General features: G+C 39.0%; 1 protein-coding gene across 6 annotated transcripts in view; it reads left to right on the top strand.

Moving 5' to 3' along the window:
* Window positions 1-15,278, top strand: part of VWA8 (von Willebrand factor A domain containing 8) — a 348,712-nt gene that overhangs the window by 114,915 nt on the left and 218,519 nt on the right. For all 6 annotated transcript variants that reach the window (XM_078070311.1, XM_078070310.1, XM_078070309.1 and 3 more), the window contains 3 exons: window positions 642-755; window positions 10,081-10,249; window positions 12,249-12,326. In XM_078070311.1, the coding sequence (XP_077926437.1) occupies window positions 642-755; window positions 10,081-10,249; window positions 12,249-12,326 (361 nt within the window). The remainder of the gene's footprint in view (window positions 1-641; window positions 756-10,080; window positions 10,250-12,248; window positions 12,327-15,278) is intronic.

Genomic DNA, 15,278 nt, shown 5'->3' with positions numbered 1-15,278 from the left:
CCTCAGTGCTTGCTGAGTGGAGGTCATGTGGGGCAACTGTGATGTGGGCATCCGGAGACTTGAGCGCTTGGTGTAAAATCTAGCAGTAGTGCTTTTCAACCCCTGCAACATCTGGAAGATGATGCTCTTTGTGCTGTGGACTGTTAGGTCACCATCAGAGTTAGTATATGAAATAGCACCAGTTATTTCATTATACAGATTTTTGATGTTTTAAATCCTGTAATTCCAAAGACAGAAATACATGGATAATACTATCCCTTAAAGAGTTACCTTAGACTCTGAGTATGTACCACCTGCCTTGTTCATTAATGTGCACCTCATGGTTATCCTCAGTCACCCATTCAGCTGCTGCTTGTCATCTCCTTCCTCCGTTCCCTTTCCAGCCCCTCCTCCTCATCCTTGTCCTCCCCGCTGTCCGCATCTAGTAACCATGACTACTGCTCTCCAGTACAGAAACCAATAGTGTTGCCAAGTATAATAGCACTAGCCAACTTGAAATTGCAAAAGGTCCATCTAACAAAATTGGTAGACTCAATCGCCCAGAATAATAGACAGGATTAAAATGTTAACCGATTCCACCTCCAGTGACTTAAACATTCAAAACCGATAAAGTTGTTCCCTGACTTTCCCCTGTCCCTTAGGTTGATCCACGACCGGGAGCTAAGCCTCTACGACGGCTCTAGGCTGCTGAAAGAAGACAGGTATATGCGCTTAAAGGAAGAGTTGCAACTGTCTGATGAGCAGCTACAGCAGAGGTAATGTTGGGCGCCCTGCTCTCATTCTTGTGGTCACTTGTGCCCTCTTGTTATTCTTCTGAACCTAGGGTCAAGCCAAGCTAACTTTGAATCCCTTAATAATTTGGTGTCCTTTTTATTTATTTATTTTTTTGTAAAGATTTTATTTATTTATTTGACAGAGACACAGCGAGAGAGGGAATACAAGCAGGGGGAGTGGGAGATTTTCTTTTTTTTTTTTTTTTTTTTAAAGATTTTTTTATTTATTTGACAGAGACACAGCGAGAGAGGGAATACAAGCAGGGGGAGTGGGAGATTTTCTTTAATAATTTGGTGTCCTGAGCATGCTCATAATCTGGCATTTCCTACAACTTGAGCTTGCTATCCAAGATGTGCTCTGCACTCTCAGCCTTACTTTCACATACATGTTTCAACACTTCATAAGAACATTAGCTCTGATAAGGTAATCCCCCCGGTTGTCATAGCAACCCAGTTTTGGCCCCATACTTTGTATCCCTTTGGAGCGGGGGGAAGCCTCATAATTTACTGGGCCCTCCATCCTAGGAAGCAGTCAGTTATTATGGAGGTAAGCCACCTGATGCAGGATTACCCTTCGTGGCTTACTTACATATTCCTCCCAGAAATGTCCGAACCAAATGCTTGGATCCTGGATCGGGAAATCAAATGGAAACAGCTAGAAAAGATACTTTGGGACAATTGGGAAAGTTTAAATGTGGAATATATATACTACATGATATTGAGTTAATATTCTTAGGTATCATAATGGTATTCTGGTTTTGAAGGAGAATATTCCTGTTCTTAGGAAATGCACACTGAGATATTTAAGGGATAATGTAAAAAGAGGTCAACGACTCCCTTCCAGATGTTTCAGGGGAAAAAAGGACACGTACGTGTGTGTATATGTACGCATACAGAGGAAGAGCAAGTGGGAATGAGAACACAAGGTGGTAAAATCTTTTTTTTTTTTTTTTTTAAGATTTTATTTATTTATTTGACAGAGAGACAGCAAGAGAGGGAACACAGCAGGGGGAGTGGGAGAGGGAGAAGCAGGCTTCCCGCGGAGCAGGGAGCCTGATGCGGGGCTCGATCCCAGGACCCTGGGATCATGACCTGAGCCGAAGGCAGACGCTTAACGACTGAGCCACCCAGGCGCCCCCAAGGTGGTAAAATCTTAATAGTTGGCGAAATCTAGGTGAAGGAGATAACAGGTGTTCATATTCTATTCCTTCAAATTTTCGATGTGTTTGAAAAATTGCAAAAGATTTCTTCTAGCTAAATGCTACTTTCCTTTAGAGGACGTTTGGCAAATGTAAGTTTTCTGTCTCCTTACATTTCCATGGATATTTTGACATAACTAGAGATTGTTACCTTGGCAAATACCTAGTCACTTAATTGAATCTTATTTAATTGAAGCTTCCCCTCCCCGCACTGGCTTGCTGACATATTTAACACATTAAAATTTTACAAATGATATTTAAGTGTATTTCTTACTGTGTTTCTGTTTTAAGGAGAGTTTAAAAATTTCCTTGGAATTTTTTTATAGAGAGGGAATATTAAATTCCTTACTACCTCTGTATAAGTTATTTAAAAAATTCACTTGATTATACACAGCTGGGATCCACATCATCAAATTCATCTAGCCCAGTAAATAGTTTGGTTGAGTATCTAGGGAGGGAAGTTATCAAGATCCCTCTCATTTCATACCTTTAGTTTATAACAATCAGCTTTTGTACATTATTTGAGTGTGAACCACACACCAGAGAACAGTTTATATTTTCAGGGAGATTAATCAAAGCAGTTGGGCAGTAGCTCTGAGCAAGTCTGCTTGTCAGGCTCCTTTAGGACCTCAGGAGCATTGTATTTGTAGTCCAGTGTCCAGGAAATGACAGCCCTCTTCCCTGAGAAGTACCCAAGTTCTCCCTAATGGTCACAAGAGGTTTTACAAATGAAAACAATTTCAGGAACATAGTGGCCCTGAACATCGTGTTGAGGTTTTGGTTCACACTGGTTAGTAGTACTTCCTTCTCAAAGTGTCCCATCTTCATCACTATTGATTTTCATCACTCGCATGAATACAAACCAGGCTCAGTTCTATTTCTAGAGGTCACTCTGAGGAGATAGAAACAAGTCATAAGAGCATTGCTTGGTTTCCTTCACTTATTTTTTGTTTTTTTTTTTTAATTTTATGTCATTGTTAAACATTCATGAAACTTGAGCAAGATAGCTTTTTCAAGACTTTTTATGAAAAATACCAGTCCACTGTCATCTGTCCTCAGACACTTTCCCATTTCCCAAAGCCCAGAGACTACTCCTTTCAACTTCGAGCTGTTTTTTTTCCCCCCCAGGTACTTACCTCCGTATCACTAAATAATATACTTTTTTTTTTTTTATAAGAATAGTTGACATACAATGCTACATTAGTTTCAGGTGTTCAACATAGTGATTCAGCAAGTTTATACATTATGCTGTGCTCACCACAGTGTAGCCACCCTGCTACAATATCATAATATGCTTTCATTGGTATTTCTTGATTTATTTTTCAGTGTTAGGCATTATTGATTGATTTCTTCCTATGGAAAGTTAAGGTTTAGCTCTTTTTACCACTTCTCTTCCCACTACATATACATCCTTCCCATCTCTCATTCTTCCTAAGTAGTTATGGAATAATTTTCTTTGGAACCTCACTCAACATCTGCATGATTATCACAGCATAAGGACTGTACAACAGCTGAGTCATTTGGTAAACTACAGTTGTTTTTCCTTTCTTGCATACGTTTTGTTTTTCCTAAAGTTAATGAATGCATACATATGAAGAGAGCCAGATACAGAGATAAATAATTACAATGCAGCTTTTAAATGTTAGAACAGAGATCTCTGCAATAATGCTGTGGGAACACAGAAGAGAAAGTGACGCTGTTTTCTATGTATTTATCACTTTTCCATCCCAGACGCTTCCCCTCTTGTATAAACCTCCTCTCAGCATGTTGAGGCACATGAGGCTTTTATCAGTTTCATCTTTGTCCCATAGTGCATTCCGACAGCCCTGATCTGGACCTGCTGCCCTTCATACTTGTAGCTCACATGTCATGATAGATCTCTGCCCACTCCCACTTTCCCATTTCCTCTGGTCTCTCTGCAACTTTCGTCAGTTAGATGTTGAACCTCCTGGGCTGGCCTTCTAATTTTCTGTTCTTTCTTACGATCTGTCCCATTTGTCAGGTCTTTGCTGGCTTCTCAGAGGCAAGATGTCCAACAGTTGATTCTCCTCCGTCTGAAATATTTCTGCCAGTTGAAAGTCCAATTCCTTTATCAGTATTCCTCCTCCTTTTGCCTGAGAAACACACTATTTTCTTAGGATTGTAAACAGTTTTTCTCTATTTCGTTGCTAAACAGTCATGTTACAGACTCTACTTCACTCTGATGAGATGGATTGTTAGTAAATTTATCTTTTCCTGGCTAAACTTGATTTAATTTTGTGGCCCATTTTTGACTTTCCGAGAATAAATATGTTCTCTTTTAGGGTTATAATAGGTTATAATCGGGTGGAATATAGTAAGTTTATGCCAGTTGACAGTATTTCTTTCAGGGCTGTGTTTATTAGGTAGAGAGCTGACAGGCTGACCAGAAGGGCATAGCATAGCATAAAGTGGGAAATTTGTACTCATTGAGGAAGTTAATTTTTCATGACTTGTTCTTATAAGTAATATGACCCATTATCTAACATGGGTTGATCCTATATGCTGTGCATGTCTAATATGCCACTCTTGGCATTAGCATTTGAACTATAAAATAGAAACTCATCATCTGAATCACCTATCCTTTCATTTCTAAGCACAGAATTGAAGTTCAGCAAAATGATTATTATTTCTGATAGTCTTTAAACAAACTCAGCTATTAATGCTTTCTTTCCTTGGGGAATTTTGAGATAGAGGAAAAAGTCAAAGTTAGAAAGAAGGGAAAGCAGATTTAAGAGCGTCTTTGTCTCTAGACCCAGTTTGGTAAATTCTGATACCTGCTTGTTTTCAGATAGGACCAGTTACCATATTTATGTCTAGCAGGACTCTTTTAGTTACAAGTAACCAAAAAAACGTTAAATTGTTGCAAAAGGAACTTAAGGGTATTTCACATGGTCAGAGGAGAGGCAAGGATGCAGTTGGGCGTCAGGAAATGACTGGAACTTAAGACTTTATTTTTTTTTTAATTTTTTAAAAAATGTATTTAATTGACACAGAGGAGAGAGAGACAGCGAGAGAGGGAGCACAAGGAGGGGGAGTGGGGGAGGGAGAAGCGGGGGGCGGGGAGAATCGGGGAGGAGGGGAGAAGCAGGCTTCCCGCTGAGCAGAGAGCTCGATGCGGGGCTCGATCCCAGGACCCTGGGACCATGACCTGAGCCGAAGGCAGACGCTTAACAACTGAGCCACCCAGGCACCCCCAGAACTTAAGACTTTAATGTTGCAGGACATTGTTGCTCTATTTGCAGGACATTGTTGCTCTATGCTTCATCTCTTTGTCTCAAATGTCACAATACCTGACATGTAGTAGACCACTTAGTGTGTTTGAACAGTGAATAAATCTTAACTTGTATAAATTCTAGGAAACTCAAGGTAAAGGTAATCTATTAATCTGGTTTTAGATGACCTTCTGAACTAGTAGTGCTTCCTTTTATAAACCTAGTAACAAGAATAGTTCGCCTTTTATGACCAGTCTGATACCATAGGGTCTCATAATTAACAGCTACCAGCAGTGGGCTACGGTGCCTTTCAGCTTCATAGTGTGAAACCCAATTTCTAAACAATTGTTTTTGACTCCTTTGCTGACCTTCATTGTATTCTAATTCTTCACCAAGATCATTTATCTTGATCAGAACCCTCTGCAGGCATTCTTTGCAGGTAATTACATGGCTCATGTGCCCTTAGATATGGTGTCAGAAATGTTAGCGACTCTGTTTCTCTTGTTGCAAGCTCCAAGAATCCAGCGGACATGGTGGTTAGAAATAGTATGATGGCCACGCACACCAGACACCATGCCTGCATTTCTTTCTCACAGGAAATAACGACCAAAATAGAACTGCTTCCTTTGATGAGAAAAACTTCTTTGGGGAAAGGGGGCGTTCAAATACTATAGGCTGCTGAATGTGTTCCTTCCGGCCGTTGGTCAGAGCATAGATGAGGGGGCCAAGAGTTTGTGCGTTACTAATTGTTTATTTTGCCAAGAAAGAGCTTATGGTTATCTCAGGGAAGCAATAAAGATTAGTGGCCTAGTCTCAGTTATAATTATATATGTTCTAATGTTTTTACATTTTTACTGTATATTTTATTTGTATTGATTGTGATTGAATATTGAAAACAGTTTATAATCTCCCAGTTTGTCTTGATCAGTGGTGAACCATAACTGGACATCGGGTATAATCCTTGATTGATTAGCTTCTCTGGACCCTTTTATTCTCACTCCTATGCTTGAAGACAGTAGGCTCTGAGCATTCTCTCTTGCATTCCCCAGAAACCTCAGCATCTTTATGCTAGGAAATTAGGCCATGTAAGTTTTTAACAAAATTCAAGATAGATCCAAGATTTTATGCCTCAGTCTTTGTGTTTGATTCCCAAAACAAAGAGCCTTAAGGAAATTTTGATTTTGAAAAAGAACCATTTTTTCCAAACTCCGTGAAGAGTCTAATTATTATTGTGTGTTTTGGTTTTGTCTTTTTGATAGAGAGGATGAACCTTCTCTAACGTACTCGTGCAAGACCAGATTTAGATTAGCTGCTCTGCTTTTGGGTGAAAAACCATGATTCCCAGTTCTTATCAGTTACCTTTCTTTTGTCCTTGCCATCAAAGGTCTTCAAAAAGTTTCTTGCAGTGATGGCTCTTAACAATAGCAATACATTTATTTAGTTAGTTAGCATCTGTTCTCTTCCAGGTATCACCCTAGACCTTGTGTGGTATAAGGGTGAGTCAGGAATGTGTCCATGCGGTTTGCTACATTGCACAGGAAATAAAGGTGAAATACAGGCTGCGCAGGCTGTAGGCTCAGAATGGGAACACTAGTAATAGTAGAGAAGGCCAGTTACAGAATCCTCTTCGGCTTATGATTAATGTCTTCATAAAACCTTCTGTGTGATTCTTTCAAATTCCTTAATAGACACATTTGACAAAAATTACCCTCTAATTTCCTTCAAAAGATTCGACTTTATTGAAGTCTTTCTTCTTTTACTAATAGCTTTTTTGAGGTATAATGATGTATAATAAACTGTGAATATTTAAAGTGCACAGTTTCATAATTTTTGATACTCATTTATACTTATGAAACTATCACCACAGTCAAGATAATGAATACATCTATGACATCCCCCCAAAGTGCACTCAGACCCCTGGGGAGTCCCTCTCTCTTGACCCTTGTCACCCTCCTCTCCCACCCCTAGGAATCTGCTTCCAGTTACTTGATACATTTTGTATTTTCTAGAACTTTATGTATATGGGATTACACAGTATATACTTTTTTTGATCTGGCTTCTTTCACTCAGCATAATTATTTTGAGATCTTTCATGTTATGTATATCAATAATTCATTCCTTTTTATTGCTGAGAAGCAGTGGAAGGTGCTTTACTCTCTAAAACTTATATTTAATGCCCCCAAACAAACATACTGACCTCAATACTTTTATTTTTGAAATCTTTTTAAAAAGAGCATTTTGCGTTTTTAATCTTTAATCTTTATGAAATATTTACTTATCTGAAGTTAAGCTATATCTTTAGTTTCATTTGTTATTCGTTGTTGTTGAATTCTAGTAAAATTAAAGTTAACCTTGGTTTTAACTTTTAACTGTTCTTGTTTCCTAATTCTCAACTGTTTACCACTTATCCAACCTTTGTATTACACGCCAGTATGTTAAATCACCTGAAAGTACGTGGCAGATCCTCAGGAGTACTCTGCTCTCCAACTTTCAGACGTGGAGATCCTATCATCATCAGGAAATGACTTTCCATATGACCTATTTATATGTAAGGAAGCCTTTGGGGGAGACCTAGCAACACAACGGTCCTTATCCTGTTATTCAGTAGTTTGCTGGCTGTTTTTATAGTCAGTGTACACTTCTCTGCCTGACACATCAGCTGTCTCAGAAACTGCCCTCTTTAAATTGGGCCCGCTTACTCGGGTACCCTGCTAGAGTCAATACCAAAAAGCAAGCCACAGACAGTGTATGTTCTAAGCAATGATCATCACATATTTAAATTCAAGCCACCTCGCTTGCTCTCCTATGGCTTGCTCTCATGTTAATTGCTCTTCTAGTCCTAAATTCACAGCTCAGCTGTGGTACCTGCTTCCTGATCTTTTGGTTTAAGGATATAAATTGGACTTCCTCTTTTGGCTTACGTGTTGGATTTTGGCTTTGTTTTTTCCCTGATTTAGTATCCCTTATTATCTTGAATAAGAAACTACATCTGCAGATTTAATTTTGTGCAGTCAAATCACAAAAAAGCAGCTCTGTCTCTCCCACCTTCTTTTGTCCCAGCTAGGAAAGAGGAGGATCAAGGATGAATCCAACATCTGTTGTTGGGCCATGGAGCTGAGTTTTCTGGAATATGGCAAACCACTTGGCAGAAGTGGAAAATGGAAAAACCTTCTCTTTTAGCTTTTAGATCACAGAATTTTCTGTGTCTAGATTCTCTTGTGTGACTATCTAATTGCTGGCAGTCCTCAGTGATCATGCTATCCTCAGAACTTTCTGACTCTGCTCATGTTATTCTTTCCTGTTTTCCCAGAACAACTCCTTTGGATAGATCATTCCCATGCCCTGCTTGAATATCTGTAAATAAGGATTTTTTTTTCCTACCTAGCAAAATGAAACGGTATCTGGTAGCTTTTATGAATACTTCTAGACCTTTCATATGACCATTTCTAAAAACTGCTTTTCCCTGGTTTGCAAATTATGGTGTGGCCTCTAAAATTACAGATCATGTAGTCAGGGACTCAGTGGACTTACCTGTTGTATTGGGAGGGCATTTTCTTATCTTAAATCTTCCAAGTACTTACCTAATCCTCTCCACACATATCCTACCTCCTAATATTCTAGCTGCCTAATCACTTAACTGTTGGGTTCTATTATAATAGCTAATGGCAATGAATAGTCTATTTCTGGAGAAATGCCAGTTATGTACCTAAATTTTTATTTTTGTGAAGATCTTGGCAAGTGTTTGCATTTTATCTTTTCTTTCTTATAGCAAGGATGATATTACCCTTTAAAGTTACATTTCCACTGCGGTTTAGAGTGCAATTAATAAGAACTGACACTATCACACACATGAATAGATTATAAGGGGTGTCTAGTCTGTTCTCCAAAACATACTCAAGTCATTTCACAAATGGTGGGCAGTCTTACCTTATTCTTCTATGTGTCCTAGAATATTTACATCCCTAGATTCCCTCGCAGAGATCTATAAAAGAGATCACTTTAAAAATCACAATATTTCCTATAAAATGACAAAAGAGTAAATTATATAAACATTTAATTTTCTCTATCTTTTGAAGACCTAAGTATTCTTTTTGTTAATCCAGATTTTAAATTTAACCCAGCCCCTTATGCTGCTTAAATTTTCTGTGTTGTGAAGTGAACATCCTGGATCATACTCCTTGGTCTTTCTATGATTGACATAGAGTGGGTTCCTTGCAAGACAGGAGATTTTGAGGGGATTTTGAATAAAGAAAAGGAACCTATGTAATGAATATGAACTGGATGGAATTTTGTTTCAAGGGACTATGGAGAAAATTTATTGGAGGCATAACAGCATATCCAGAACAGTGGTTTGTGCAGGGATGGAGATCATCAGTGGAAACAGTACATGATGTTTTAGCAGTAGATGATTCTTTTTTCTTTTTTTTAAAGATTTATTTATTCATTTGAGAGAGAGAGAGAGAATGCAGTGAGTCTGATACCATAGGGTCTCATAATTAAGAGCTACTAGCAGTGGGCTACGGTGCCTCCTACGGGCAGAGGAGGTGCAGAGGGAGGAGAGAAGAGGCTCTCAAGCAGGTTCCACACTCAGCACAGAGCCCAATGTGGACTCGATCTCATGACACTGAGATCATGACCTGAGCTGAAATCAAAAGTCGAACCCTTAACTGACTGAGCCACCCAGGCACCCCTCTTTTTCTGTTTTAATAATAAGTTCTTAAGACGTCCTGATTTTTTTCAAGGCTTGTTCTTTGGATAATAGCTTTGACTATATTAACAGCAGTAGGCTTATCATTGCCTAGGCTTTAGCTACCATGACCTAATTTCTAATATGAAAGTTTATGTTTGTTTGTTTTATTTTTTTTCCCCTTTTAGATCCATTTTTCCTGTCCACCCCTCCTTCAGAATCATCGCCTTGGCAGAGCCCCCCGTTATCGGAAGCACAACACAGCAGTGGCTGGGACCAGAATTCTTAACCATGTTCTTTTTCCATTATATGAAACCACTTGTCAAAAGTGAAGAAATTCAAGTGATTAAGGAAATGGTAAGAGTAAGGCGAGCTCTAGCCTGTTGCCTTCAGCTGTTCTCTTTCAAAGTACTCTGACACCTGTCGGACCAGAATTGGACATTTCTGGCTTCTTCCCATTTACTCCCAAATTTCCTGATATAATGGTTCTCATACTTTAGCATTTTTCAGAATCATCTGGAGGGCCTGATAAAATGCAGATTGCTGAGTCCCTAGGTCTAGGGCGGTACATGAGAATTTGCATTTCTAAAGTTCTTAGGTGATGCCCATGCTGCTGATCTGGGGATCACACTTTGAGAACCATGGATGTAAGTTGTCTTTCCACTTTCTGCATGTGGAGGCAGTTTTAGGATTCGTTTTCCTTCTATAATCAGCCAGAGATGACTATTTTAAGTTCCTACTATAAAGGGAGGCCAAATATATTTTAGTTCCTTAGATTTTAGAAAATACAAAGTCGTCCTGTTCCCCGCAGTACTGTAATGTATCTGTGCTTACCTGATTAGTTATCCAGTGGCTTGCAGTATACATAATGCGTTATTTCAATGTCTGCCTTAACTAAAGTGCTTCACACTTTTGGAGTTTTAGAACTGCATTGTTCAATGTAGCACCAGCCACATTCAATAAATTTTAAAAGTGCAGTTTCTCAGTCATATTTCAAGGGGTCAGTAAACACCTGGGGGGTTTTGGCTACCGTGTTAGACAGCAGAGGTAAAGAACGCTTCCGTCGTCACAGAAAGTTCTACTGGGTGGTGTTGTTCTCGATCACAAATAAGTAACTTTTTACATAAATGCACTCATCCCCTTTGAAATACCAGAACTAGCTGATTAATTTTAGGTCTTGTGAGCATGGAGGTGGATAAGGGCATAGGCTTTCAAGTCAAACAGCTTACTTTTAAATGCCAAATCCGGGGGCCTGGGTGACTCAGTCATTAAGTGTCTGCCTTCAGCTCAGGTCATGATCTCAGGGTCCTGGGATCGAGCCCCGCATCGGGCTCCCTGCTCAGCGGGAAGCCTGCGTCTCCCTCTCCCACTCCCCCTGCTTGTGTTCCCTCCCTCTCTCTCTGTCAAATAAATAAATAAAATCCTTAAAAAAAAAAATAAATGCCAAATCCACTCCTCATCAGCCTCCAGATCTTGGGTAAATTACTCAACCATAGTTTCTTCATCTGAAGTTGGGGATAATACTGCTTCTTATATCACAGGATTTAATTTAAAGAATGAATGAGATAAAATATGTACTGAAAAGAATGTAGAATTTTCAAGTGCCAGTCACTTAAATGACAAAGAAACCCTGAGCAGTTTACTTCTGAAGTGGTTACATTATACCAGTCATTGTTCTAATATCTCTCTGATCTTTTTTATAAAATATGTCATTGTTTTAGTTTAATTTCTCATAATTTAATTCAGTTAAATATTTAATTAGATTAAGATTATTACCGTTCAAGCAACCAGCATGTGTTACTTAGGCAACTGTTCTTCAGAATTCATTGATAAACTGATTACTCCCCTTAGGTATGTGGTTTAAAAGTCCTTGAAAAAATGAACAGCGTGGGCATCCATTCTTTGTTGCAGGATACCCATTTCACTTGGTAGATAATAAGATTACTAAGTGAAGGAGTTTGGTTTTAGTAAGAAAAATGCTTAAATTAGAGTTTAAAAAATCATGTCAAAGCTAACAAACAGGGAAATAATTATGAAAAATTTTTTATGGGTACACTTTATGCCAGTTTTTAATTGAGTTAGAGGCTCCTTTCAGTTTTATCCTGGTGGTGGAATTATAAATGAAGAGTGGCTTGGTTTTAACTACCTGATTTTTAAAGAGAAAGCCGAGGCAGAAGTGTTTCCTGAGAAAATGAATAAGCAAATTTATCAAGGAGTTAAAACATGTTGCCTATCACCAGGTACTTTCTAAAAATATAATTCTAATATTGTTTGCCGAGTAGCCAGAATTTCTGGTTGATTGATCAGATATCCCCATTTATTCTTTCTGTCTTTTCTCAATTCTCTCATAACATAGGTCCCAAATATACCTCAGGAAGCTTTGGACAGATTGTTATCATTTACACACCAACTCAGAGAGACACAGGATCCCACGGTAAGTCTGGGCTTTTTCCCATAGGATTTTTTGTTGTTGACATGCTGCTGCTTTAAGTTTTCAGAGTTTAATGCTTTAAAATCTATTTTTCAAGCTGGTATTTTTATCTCTTATGCTGTGCTTTGCCCCGTGCATATATATTTTACTCTTTCAGTGATTTGAACATTGACTCCAGCTATTCATGGCTGGTCTCATAGAAGAAAGAAAACTAGCTTTCGAGCTTGGTGATCCTGGGGGTTCAGTTCTGGCCCCCAATCTCCTGTGCTGAGCAATCTCATCTAGTCCAAGTGTGACCTCTTCTATTAACGCTGACCTCTTTCTCTTCAGCTTCTAGCTTCTCTTTTCTCATTGATTCTCTGTTTCTAATTGTATTTCCATCCTGGGATGGTGTAGGGGCAGAAAACTTTTCCCTTCCCTCCTTCTAGGTTCTTTGGCTGGCCTAACGATTAAATTCACACAAGACAGACTTAACAGGAGAAAACCCAATTTAATTCCATATATACACGGGCCCCATAAAAATATTATACTTAAAGCAGTGATCAAAGCAGACAGCTTTTATACCTTTTAGACAAACAATAAATTTGTAAAGAATTGACAAGACAAAGAAGTTTGGGCTTGAGGTAGCAAATTAGTGATGAGATAACAAAGTTTGTTTATATTGCCATCTTGGCCCTATGTTCCCTATTGCTGGCGATAAGGATGCCTTCTACCCTCCTGGGACAGAAAGGATGCCTTTCATAGGGGAGATTTATTTCCTGCTTTTGGGAGACAAAGGAGGGTCAGAATGTCCTTTTTGTACTGGCTGTTTCTTATGTAACTTTAATTCAAAGTAATAAATATGTCAAAATGGCATATTTTGGGGTGGCATATCCTGCCCCCCTGCCCTTTTTAAAATTTCTTGCATAACTTTTATTTTAGCATTCACAGTTGAAAACACTTTTGCACTATAACAAAAAGTTCCCCCTGCTGTCAAAAGTCCAATATACTCAATATAATTCATGCTCTATTAGGGGTGAAATGAAAAGGTTAGTTTTTAATCTGAGGTTTTCAAGCAATAATTAATATTTCAAATAGACCAAGGCAAATTATATATTTGCGCACAAAGGGATGAAAGGACTAACAAAAATGTTACTTGCTTTGGGCTGGAATTTTAATACCGAAGCCTGGTTGTATCATGCCAATCTGAAACATGATTGGTGATTATACATACATGCATTTGGATAGCAAAACGTAAAGAACTAACTCTTCTTTAATACATGCAGTTTGGTAAGCGAAGTCTTTTAAAACACAGGGCACATGGGGAATAAAAAAGAGGGACTTGATGTTTAAAAAGTTGGAAACCACTGCATCTGTTGGAAGGATCAAGGGCTGTCACCAACTGTGAATCTCAGTGTTCTCATCTCTAAAATGCAAGTGCTATCTATTTCATAAGGAGGTTGTGATGATTAAACATGAAAATGTGTGTGAAGAATCTCTTCCTTAGTAGCTGCTTAATAAATGGTAGTTTCCTTCACTTCCCAACTGGATACTCTGGGATCACTATAAATCCAACGTATCTTGTACCAGTAAACTGTCTTTCCCCTTTAAATCTATTCGTATTTCTTATTTAATTTTCTGGCTGTGTTAATAATCTGTCTCCTTGCCTTCCCATGATCTCCACTTAACCCGAAAGCAAATCTCATCAATTTAGCATCATGATGTCTCATCCATTCTTTTACCTATTGCCAGTAATTGTCCTGGTATTTGGTTTCATAATCTTTCTCCTGGAATATTGCCCTTTCCTTTTGACTGCCCTCACCAGCAACAGTTCATTCCTCATGTGGCCCTGGATTACTTTCCTGGGCCTGTTGTAACAAATTACCATAAACTGCTGGTTTATAACAACAGAAATTTATTTTCTCACCTTTCTGGATGCCAGAAGTTTGGAGTGCGTATTACTGCATCCAAGTCAAGGTATCCGCAGCACTCCCTCGGGGGCTAAAGGGAAGAATCTGTCCCTCGCCTTTTCCAGGTTCCAGTGGCTGCCAGCGTTCCTTGACTTGTGGCCTTATTATCTTAATCTCTGCCTCCATCTTCACATCACCTTCTCTTCCATGTGTCTGTTCAGACCTCTCTCTGCCTCCCTTTTACAAGGATATGTGTGCTTGCATTTAGGGGCCACACAAATAATCCAGGATGCTCTCTTCTTTTCAAAATCTTTAATGTGGTCTGCAAAGTTAACTTTGCCACATGAGGTAAAACTCATAGGTTCCAGGGATTAGGATGTGGATATCTTTGGGGAGGGGACCATTTTCCAGTTGTCACAGACCCCCTAAACCCCAGGGATTAATAACTTCATCTCCAATTTGTCCCTTACTTGTTCTTCTCAGCTACACCATTCTCTTTCTTTTTCCTTAAACCCACTCATGTCTGCCTCAGGGCCCTTGGCACTCAGTGTTTCCTCCGCTTAGATTTTCTTCCCCAGATAACTGCAATTCAAACTCCCCCGTTTGGATTTGCTTGGATGTCACCTTTTCATCAAGGCCTACCTGAAGCACTCCATTTAGAATCACATTTAGCCCCCATTTCATTCCTCTCTCTCTTTCTGCTTTAAAGTTCTTCATAAGGCTTATTACCCTTTGACATAATATATGTTTTATTCACTTTTTTTAATTGCTTATTTTCCCTCACTCAAGTTTAAGTTCCAGGATAGCAGGGGTTTTTGCTTGGGTCCCCGCTGTATCTGCGGCATCTGGAATTTTGCCTGCTATGTAGTAGATGGTCAACAAATGTCTGTTAAGTAAATGAATGAATGACTCATCCATAGTATCTCGAGTGGCCTTCCCAAATCCAGCTCATAAGTTCTCCCCATCATTAAACTGTTAAGGGATGAATTCTCTGCTTACGGACTGAAGGACAGCCTGCTAAATAAGCATGCCTGCCCAGTTCTGTCTGACTGTACGTTGCCTTCCT

This window comes from Halichoerus grypus, chromosome 4 (genome assembly GCF_964656455.1).
Source record: "Halichoerus grypus chromosome 4, mHalGry1.hap1.1, whole genome shotgun sequence".
NCBI classification, from domain to species: Eukaryota; Metazoa; Chordata; class Mammalia; order Carnivora; family Phocidae; genus Halichoerus; species Halichoerus grypus.
This window is presented reverse-complemented; position numbering and strand designations above follow the sequence as displayed.